This window comes from Vicugna pacos, chromosome X, assembly GCF_048564905.1.
Source record: "Vicugna pacos chromosome X, VicPac4, whole genome shotgun sequence".
NCBI lineage: Eukaryota > Metazoa > Chordata > Mammalia > Artiodactyla > Camelidae > Vicugna > Vicugna pacos.
Window position 1 is genome coordinate 71,564,294 of NC_133023.1, and position 10,833 is coordinate 71,575,126.

The 10,833-nt window shown below is 35.6% G+C and overlaps 1 protein-coding gene across 2 annotated transcripts in view; it reads left to right on the plus strand.

Moving 5' to 3' along the window:
* FAM133A (family with sequence similarity 133 member A) overlaps nucleotides 1–4,933 on the plus strand; it is a 30,325-nt gene extending 25,392 nt beyond the window's left edge. For both annotated transcript variants that reach the window (XM_072956410.1, XM_072956411.1), the window contains exon 4: nucleotides 3,641–4,933. In XM_072956410.1, coding sequence (XP_072812511.1) covers nucleotides 3,744–4,490 — 747 coding nt within the window. In that variant the 5' untranslated portion in view covers nucleotides 3,641–3,743 and the 3' untranslated portion in view covers nucleotides 4,491–4,933. The remainder of the gene's footprint in view (nucleotides 1–3,640) is intronic.
* The last annotated feature ends 5,900 nt before the right edge of the window (nucleotides 4,934–10,833 follow it).

Sequence of the window (10,833 nt, forward strand, 5' to 3'; positions counted from 1 at the left end):
CTATGTACCTTATATCTCTAATTTCTCACCTCCCATTTGGTTTTTAATCCACCATCATCTGGCTTCTACCCTCACTAATTCATTGAAATTACATTAGCAAAAGTAACTAATGATTTCTTCATAACCAAATATAATGGACATTTTCTGATTTTATCTTACTTGACTTATCTGCTGCATTTAATACTGTCCATGACATCTTTTTTCTGGATTTTTTTTAAAGGTAAAGGTAATACCTGCTCATTGTAAAAAAAAAAAATGTGAATAGTATAGAAAAATCTACAAAAGGAAATAATGCCTCCCCAAATGCAGTGATAACTTATGTTTACATCTGGCGAACTTTTCACTCAACAGTATGTTGTGGACATACTATCTCGTTGTATACATGTACTATAATTCATATAACCTGTATATAACCTGTTCATTATTGATGGACATTTAGGGTTTTTTCCCCCAGATTTTAATGTTTAAATATTGCTCAAATGAAATTCATGAACATAGGCCTTTGGCAATTATTATCCTCACCTTGAAAGTTTATTCTCCCTGCTGTGTTTCTGTGACTCTTCCTTTTTTTTTTTTTTTCTCCTGATGCTGGTCTAGCTCTTACCACTCTGGCTAATTTTCTGAAGTGTTCTTTGTAGGCTTTACTTTCTCTGCCAACCCCTGTGTGTTGTTATTAAATTGGATCCAGCGCTCAAATCTTTTTTCATTTGAAATCCTCCCCAAGGTAATTTAATTTTCTCTCGTAGCCTTAGCCATCACTCAGCAACTGCCAATCCCATATCTCTAACTCAGGTTACATTCCAGAATGCTAACACCTATGCATCCAATTTCCTACATGTAGATTCATTCAGATGTTTCACAGGAACCTCAAACTTTATGAAACCAGCACTGAACCTAGACATTTTCTCAAAGTCTATGCCATTTCCTATGTTACCCAGTCATTGCCATCACCCTTTTATCTAGTCTCACAAGCCAGAACTTTGCCCTAGATTCCTTTCTCTTCCTCACCCTTTGTATCCAATTGATCATTAATTTCAGTAGACTCTCCTTAACATGTCTCATATATTTCCCACTCTTTTCATTCATAATGCCAGTGTTTTAGTTCAGACTCTTTCATTTCTTGTCTGTGTGAATACTTAAATGAATCTCATTGTCCTTAGTCTTACCTGCCTCCAATTCATTTTTCATGCTGTAAAAAATTGTCTCTTAAACACATATGGTCACATATGTGACCATATCACTCTCCTGCTTAAAATAGTCAATATTTCCCCCATCAGCTTCATTCTAAGTCCCAGAGACTAAATTCCAACCTCAGCATCACATCCAAATCCTTTGTGAGCTGATCTTTACCTGTCTTTCCAGATGATGTCAGGACTAGGTCTCAAGGAACTGAAATTAGAATGGATTATGCTATTCTAAGTGTGTAGTAGCAGAAACAACCAGCCGGTTGAACATGAACTAAAATCCTTAAGGGCTTTTGATGATCAAGTCTGGGAAACAATGATATTTGACAGCTCTTTGGAGTAGTGGTAACAATGAAAATGATAGAAAGCCCTAAGAGGAGCTGGACAGAACTGAAGAGGAAGAGAATAAGGTAAAGAACACAATAAATCAAATGCAGGAAACTATCACCAAGAATCTCTGTGAAGTCTGTGACATTGAGCTTTTGATGGGTTGGTATGTTAGGTTGACTTAAAGGGTCATAGTCAAGATGGAGATTAAGAGAAAAATCTGTGATATGTCTGATTATCTTTCTCTTCAGATTTTGTTAGCTTCCTATCAACTATAGAACAAATTCTAAGATCTTAAAATGACCTAAGAGGGCCTCTGTGATCAGGCTGTTTATTCCTATGCAGCCTCCCTCCTGCCACTGCCCTCTCGCACTTTAGGCTCCATCAACACTATATACGTGGTGCTCTTTCAGATCTCTCTGTTTTTTCACATATTCTTTCCTCTGCCCAGAATGTCCTTCATTTCCTTGTTTCCTGGGAAAACTCCTCTTTATCCTTCAAAATCCTGTACAGACATCACCAACTCCAAGAGGCTTCTCTGAATTCCCCTCTCTCACAGAGTTACCCATCCATCAATCCATTCATTTGTTTGTTTGTTATTGGGCAAATATTTATTGAGTTCTTAGTGTGGGCCAGATGCCATGTTGGATACTGGAATACCATGGTGATAAAACAGATCAAACATGGTCTTACTCTTCTTGGCCTTATATTTTTCCATGGATATACACACACACACATACATACACACCCTCACACATGCACTCACACACACAAATACATTCAAATAATCAGACAAATAAGATAATCATCAATTTTCTAAGTGCCATGAATTAAAGAAGCAGGGAACTGTGATACAGAATAATGAGTATGAGGGATTGATACAGAGGCAACATAATTTAATATAAGGTTGAGCCATGTGAAATTGCTGACATTTGACTATTTTTATCCTGTATAATTAGTGATTTTATATAATTCAATCTAACAGTTGTCCTTCTGAGGAATTGACATTTAAATTGAGACCTGAAGATAAGGTGGAATGACCATGGTGACTAGGCTTGGAGCTTAGCATGTTCCAGAAACCAAGAGAAGATTGGAAAAGATAGACTTGAGAAAAGGATTGAGTAGCTTTATGTGAAAGTAAGAGAGATAACAGGACAGATCATATAAGACCTTTATAGGAGTCTGGATTTGATTCTCATTAAAATGTAAAACCACTAGGGTATTTTAAGATCCTTCTAATTGCAGCATGGAACTGGAGTGGAAGAGAGTAAGGGGGGTAAAAATAGGGCTATCAATTAAGAGGTTGCTGTAAGGAGGCAATATAGTGTTGTGTTAGGTGTGCAGGATTTGGCATCAGGGTGCTTCAAGTTAAATCCAGGTTTTGCCATTTGCCATTTATTAGCTGTTACTCTGTGCAAGTTACTCAAATTGTCTAAGCCTCAGTTTCTTCAGCTGCAAAATGGGAATAACAATAGGATCAACCTTATAGGGCTATTCTAGAGACTGAGTGAGATAATCCATTGCACAACTAAGCAGTCCCTGGTGGGTAGTAAACACTTGATAGATACTAGATATAAGTAGTCTAAGCAAGAGATGATAGGACATGGACTGTGTTGACAATATATTTGGAGAGACATGAACAGACATGAGACCTATTGTGGGATTTTAACAGCAGGATTTAGTAATAGAATGAATGTGAGAGTTGAGGGAGGAGGATTTTTCAGGGATGACTCTGGACTTTTGTCAGAGTAGAGGGAATTGGGTTGTACTTTCCTAAGATGGAGGAGGTCTGCCTGGTACAGAATTTAGCTATAGAAATTTCTCTCTCTCTCTTTATAACCTGTAAGGCTAAAAAAGGACAAGTATCATACAGTATAAAAGGAAATCGTTATTAAAACATTTAGATAACAGAACCTAACGTGAGGTATAAAAAGCACTGTATGTTCCATTTGTACCACAATATCTAAAATATGCAAAAATCTTAAGTGTGTATATTCTTTGTTCCCAAGGTCTGTGATTTTGGAAATCTTTCTACTGTATTATGTGATACCGAGCAGTGAAACTTAAACATGCTTACTTTGTCTCTTATTAAAGGTGTTTTGTAATCATCCCATCTGCTTCTCTCACAGAGTCAAGCCCGCCTGGTATACCAGCAGATGAAGACTCTAAAAAGGGGGTCTATCCTTATTCTCTTTAGCAATTGAGAGTCTGCTCTGGGCGCCATCAGGCCTCATGGGAAAGCGGGATAACCGGGTGGCCTATATGAATCCTATAGCAATGGCCAGATGGAGGGGCCCATCACACTCCTTAGGCCCAACAATACAAGATTATCTGAATCGACCAAGGCCCACCTGGGAAGAAGTGAAGAAACAATTAGAAAACAAAAAGAAAGGCTCCAAGGCACTAGCGGAATTCGAAGAAAAAATGACTGAGAATTGGAAGAAAGAATTAGAAAAAAGGAGAGAGAAGTTGTTGAGTGGAAAGGAGGGCTCATCCAAAAAGAAAGAAAAGAAGAAAAAGAAGAAGAAGAAGAAATATTGTCAGTCTTCACCTTCTTCATCAAGCTCTGATTCTTCAAGCAGCTCTTCAGATTCTGAGGAGGAGGAAAAGAAACATGGAAAAAAGAGAAAGAAAAAGAAGAACCATTCACACAAATCATCAGAAAGCTCTACCTGTGAATCTGAATCAGAGAGCAAGGTGTCTGTCAAAAAGAGGAAGAAGTTAAAGGATGACACAGAGAAAGAAAAGCATGTCAGAAGTCTCAGCAAAAAAAGGAAGAAGGCCTGTCCTGAGGAGAAACCTTCATCACCAGATTCCTCATCAGAATCAGATTACGAAGAGGAGGCTCAAGCAAAAAAGAAGAGAAGACGTGAAGAGCGAGAAAAAGCAACGGAGAAAGCAAAGAAGAAGAAGAAGAAACAGCACAAAAAACATAGTAAGAAGAAAAAGAAGTCGAGTTCAAGTCACAAGGCAGCATAATAAGAAGGAAAAAGTCAAAATTGCCCTATTGAAAAAAGCAAGGTCTAGAAGAAGCTCCAACTGTGAATGTTAGGGCATATTTACCAAAATGCATGAGTTTCCCTGTGTTAGTAGAATTATTCCTGGACTTTTGAGTTGCCAGTCCAATGCCACTGTGCCGGAAAGGGCCTTAATTGTTGCCTGCGGCTTAAATATAGGATTTTGTCTTGTTTGTCTCTTTTTCTTTCCACTGGTTAATTCCTCTGATAGTTAAAACCCTGTTGTCATACTAGTAGTTAAAATGTTTGGAATTAAAGTAAAATGTTTTAGATGATAAATAATTTTGACCACCAAAAAATGAATCTAATGTTTGAAGTATCTAAGTTGAATACATCTTTAAAATAGAACAGAAGTATCCAGGCGACAATAGTTGACATTTTTGAAGCCTGGACTTAGCATTAGTATCTCCAAATGCTTACTTTTGAAAATTTAAAGTTTAGCTTATTATACTTTTCTCCTTAATAAACTTTTGTTTACATGGGGAAAGGGCTTGGGGGGGAAAAAGAGTTTGCTATCCCTTTGGCTAGCTGAATAGTGTGCCTTTGATCCTTACATCCTATTTTTGCCAGTGCAGCAGCCATTCTTTTCTTACTTAGTGACATTCTGGGATGTTGTTTTATGCTGCTTCAAGTGAACAAGACAGCAATTTACAGTATAAGCAAACCCCCAAATTTATGAAATTTACCTCTACTTTGACAGTACTGAAAAATATTTAGTGTTAGAGTGTTACATGATTTGAATTAACTTTGATACCCTTTAGATGGGAATCATTTTAAATAGACCCTGGTATTTTTTGATTAATATTCTGAAATATTTCGCATGTTTTATACTATTAAGTTTTGATTATCCAGGGATATTCTATATAACCAGTAATCCTTTTTTTATATGATTTATGCTTAGGATACAAGTTTCAAGTTTGTAATTTCCTAATCTTACTATATTAATTTCATTACTGTTTAATTGCATACTTGCCAAAATATTTAGCATGTAAAAAGAAGGTTTTTAAACAATACTGAATGCCTTCATATTGAAGCTGGTTTACTGTAAGCAAGTTGAGTGCCAGACCTCTAGTACGCTGTATGTCTTGTTACATAAAACTACTGCCAAAATCTTAGTAAGTATGCTGTTTTAAAAGTTGTTGTCTTAAACGTTAATACTAAATTAAAATAAGAATTAAATTTAGGAGATTATAATCTTTCTATTTCATATTTTACTAAGATTTGGTATTTATTGTCTCGTGTTTGTTGCTGATTCACGTTTACCACTATGCTGAAATGAGTTGAAATTTATTTTTACTTTACATGTTTTATATCAGAATAGTATGAATTACAAATTGATGTCTAAGAAAACACCTGTTACAGAGAATGTGCTCATTGTAATGTCATATGTACAAAGTATTTTGGCATGGTGGGAGAATAAATAGCTATTTTTTTAAATAGCTGATTTCATGTCAGCTCCCTTGAATCACAAGTAAAATTATTATAAAGATAGAAAACATCTGGTAGATAAATAATATATTGGCTCCCCAAATTTTTGCAGTGCATATGCTAGAATCTCTCAGTAACATTCTTGCAACATTGTAATTATAATGCCATGTTAGATCAACTTGAAGCTTCATAACTTTAGCTGTTTCCTAAAATATATCTATATATGCTAATTTAAAACTGTTATATTTAAGGGATATTTTGTATCCACATAGAGTTTTTCAAATATTGTTTTTCATTAAAATATTAAAAAAAAGTTTATATTATTTGTAGACTGTGGCAAAGATGTTAACAGCTTATCAAATATCTGTGTGCTCCCATTCACTTCCCACCCCTCGTAGTTAAGCAATGCCATTTGACTACTTCTAGTAGAGGGATTGCAACGAGATTGTAAACAGAAGTGATGTGTCATTTCAATGCCGGAGCAGTAAAGTGTCCTGCACAACACTCCAGCTCTCTGCCTGCCACTGTCACCTGAAAGCAGCATGTTCCAAATAGTGTACTTACCTACAGAATGAATGCCACCTTGATCTCTAAGTCACTATTTGTAAGGGACCTGCCCTAGAGAGCTGATGGATTTGCAGTGAATATTTTGAAAGTGAGAAATAAACTGTTATGTGTTGAGCCATTGAGATTTGGAGTCTTTTTTCCTTACCACAGCAATCACCTATCCTACTCTGAATCGTAACGTAGAACTCTAGAGTGTTTACACAAATAATTATTTTCTGTCACATCTTCCTGTAGTCTGCACAGTGGTTCAGAGGTGATCATTTATGCCATAACAGAAGGAAATGTTATTTTATTTGCATTGGTTTTTGTGTAATGACTGAGGAAAAGGGTGGTCTAGCATATTTCATGCTTATCAGCAATGCTGACTGTCTAGGAAGTAAAACTACTTCATTATTCCTCTGATTATGGCCAAAACAATCTTCCAGTAAAGGTTTTAGGAAGGAAATTTTAAAAGCACTCATGGAAACTCGATAAAGAACAGGAATGCTGTTTTTTAGATGTAAGTATAGACAACAGCAGAGAAAAGTAGTATGGAAATATGTAGAGGACAAGAGACTAAGTAGATTTAGGTGAACATTTAATATGTAGCCTCTAGACTGAAAGCAAAATAACTTATCCCTTACGTGAAAAGCAATGAAGTTATTAGTGATGTGCTTTCTGTAATTCATAAGAGTAGCTTGAGCCAGAACATTCAGCTAACTTTGTGGGAAGGGAAGCAGTGGGAAAGTCAATAAGAAAGGAGACAGGAGAGGGGGGAAATCAATACAGTCTAGATTAGGAATGTAATTGCAAACACAAAAAGAAGAATTTGAAAGATCTCAGGCTGCAGATAAGAGATTAGATTGGAGATAAGGAGAATGAATAAAAATGGTTCTGGCTTTATATCTTGTGATAGTTTCTTTATTATAAATTTATCTTGAGAAAGTTGTGCCTTTGACATGGCACATGTGACTTTGATCACTTTCTGCTTGACCATATTCATTTTGCAAAAAAAGAGAAAATTTCATCTGTGATGTAGGTTTGAAGCTACTTCATGACTGATGAAAATTGTAGTCAAACATTCAAACATACCTATGTGTTTTAGAGCTAAACTGACTTTCCTAGTCCTTTCTGAGCTGCAAACGAGATGTGTTCTTTCTTCAAATGACCCTATCACTTTTACTTGATTCTTTCATGACACTTAACCTTAATCTGCCTTGTATTTTGTATTTTGTGTATCTATGGACTCAAGTTGTTAAGAGGGCTGGCTCTTGGCTGAGCACTAGGTTAAAATTCTCACTCTGCCATTTCTTGGTATGTGACCCTAAATAAGTTAGTTCACCTCTATGTGTCTGTTTCCTCGGATACAAAAATCAGAAAAATAACAGTATCTATCTGTAGGATTGCTCTGAGAATAACACAAAATAACATTGAAAGTACTTAACACAGTTCCTGAAACATAGCAAGAAATGCTCACTCTTTTTTACCCTCCTCCATCATCATCATCAGCATTATTATATCAACATCCCCCCTACTGCACTGTAACCTCCTGAAAGATAGAGGCTGTTCCATCTTTTGTCTCTTCCAATGACAGTACAGTGTTTTGCACATGATAAGTGCCTCGTGATTTTCATTAAATTGAATTAGTTGGTCAGACCCTGGGAGAAAGGAGAATATGAGTGAATGCAAAGAAACAATGCTATGTATAAGCTCCCTGCCTAACTTTTTAAACAGTTTATTGAGACATAATTCACATACCATACAATTCACATTCTAAAAATCAGTGTCATTCAGTGTTTTTTCAGTATACTCACACATATATGCAGGCATGACCACAATCAGTGTTAGGACGCTTTATCATCCCACAAAGAAACTCCGTATCATAGCCTCTCTACCACCCCCCAGCCTCCAAATACTTTGTCTCTATAGATTTCATATAAATCGAATTATACCACAGGTGGTCTTTTGTGGCTTCTTTCCCTTAGTATAATACTTTCAAGGTTCATGTGTTTTGTAGCATGTATCAAGAATGTTTATACCAAGATAAAAATGAAAGAAACTCTAGTGTATCTTACCAAATTTCTGCTAGAACCAGGAGAAATGCCACTTTCCATACGTAGATATGCTGGGCATCATTAATCTGACTTACACTTCTTTAAAAGTCCTTATTACACAGCAAGCTATTTGAGGAATTATATTTTCTGGATGTAAAAATGTTCAAATAGGTATTCATAAGAAGAAATTGGATCAATTTTTATGATGATAATATTAACACAACGCGAGTATAATTCTGTGCTCAGAAACTTGGCAAGAGCAGAACTGTTTTAAGGACAGCTTGGATATGCTAATATTCCCTCCAATAAGCAACTACTTTGAATGGTATAATCAAGAACTCTATATATGGTGTTTTCAGATGTCTTTTCTCAGAAGCTGTTTACAAAAATCAAATGATTATCATTAATAATGTTGCCATGATAAATCATCTTACTGCTAGTTATTTTTAGCATCTTGTTTCCCATGTAGGGAAAATGAACCTTTTATTTTTTCCTTGAATTTAAGCTGAAATGCAGTTTATAGGATTATTTTATATCCTGCAAAATGATCACCCGTTTTGCCATCTTACTGAGAACTCAAAATGCTATAGCTCTGTGGAAACTTAAGAAATATAAATAGAAACCAATTTATGAATCATTAAAATAACCATTTGTATCCTTTAAATGGTTATGTTAAGTCATCAAATGTTTGTATGAACTTCATTTTTCAAAAAAAGCTTGATCAAATATTTTCAGTAATAATACTAAGAATAGCCAGTGAAACTATGATCTTGTAAAAGCCAGATTATTCTCCACACAAGAAGAAAAACCTGGGTGGTTTGAAAGTCTCTGCATTTGATTTCTACATCCTACTCTGTGACAGGCCTGCCTGCTATGAGGTTAGTGTTCCCACCATTCAGACTATCCCCTAATAGTTTTAGACTTTGTGGAATTACATCAAAGAGCTTTAGATAATAATGCTGACAACCCAGGAAAGCATTCATTCATTCATTCATTCACTGCTTATTATTTTACTTAAGGAGTCTGACTATTCAGTAGTTTCATGAAAAGCCTGCTTCACAGAAGTAATTCTAAAGGATATCTTTTAAAACTTTTAGTTTATACTAAAAATTAAAGGTTTTCAACTTGTTGCCCAATTCTTTTCCTTTAACAGAATTGTATCAAAGGAAATCCTCTTATAGGATTCAAATACACTGTATGACCAAAAGACACCACCCCCCCCTTCTCTGAAGGAGTACTGTGGACAATTAAGTATCACGTGAAAGGAACTGTATGATCTACTCCCCAGCTTTATGGCAAGATTGTTGTTGCATACATTTAAAATAAGCATTTATATACTTTGTTTCTGGACTTGAAAACCCCTCTTCATATGAGTATTTCTAAGTCTTTTCTATACATAGACAACTGCAGCTGTCCATTGATAGCCATGACCTGTCCATGGGATCCCATCCCAGTTCAGACCTAGGCAGACCTTAGCTGCCAATCTTTTTGCCTAAACACTGTTATTATGTAGTTGACATTAAATGCTATGGGACAGGGGCTTGGTGTAAGTTACTTGGTTTTGATTAGTCTACTTTGCAGCTTTTGCCATAAACTTAACTTGCAAACTTAGATACAAAAACTTAATACCGAATTTAGAGGCAGTACAGTGTGGAGAAGGAGTGTGCAGGCCTTGGAGACAGAGTGCCTTACAGCAACCCTACAATTAAATGAGTTAATCCATGGAACATATTTAGGTTTTAAAACTCTCTAGCTTTTCAAGCACTCCCATCTATTTCATCTCAAAAGCAACAGATATCGCTTGCATCCCATTATGGCACCCTACTGCCCCCAATTCTTAGTACTTGCTTGCTTTGTATATGTGTGTATTCATCTATATCAATATGTCACCAAAGTGCAAATAGTAAAATTAATTCCCTGTATTTTTTAAGATCTCATTTTCTCTTCTCTTCTTGATCCAGATCGTCTGTCTCCTTTTACAGAGGTAATTGTAATCCTCTTTTTGTCTTTAATATCCCAAAACAAAATATCTTAATTATTTTGTTATCAGTATATCTCATTTTCAACCCATCTACTCCACATTCTAATCTTTATTCAATTAGTTTTTCTTAAATTATTTTTAAGATATATCCCATTTATTCCCTACCTCAACCTTCACAGGATTACTTTATCTAGATCTTCTTCATATATAATCTACAAGAACATGTTTTCCTTTACTATAGCCTCTTTACTCAGATAAAGATTTTACCAGTACAACAAACTTGATAGAAAGTGAAG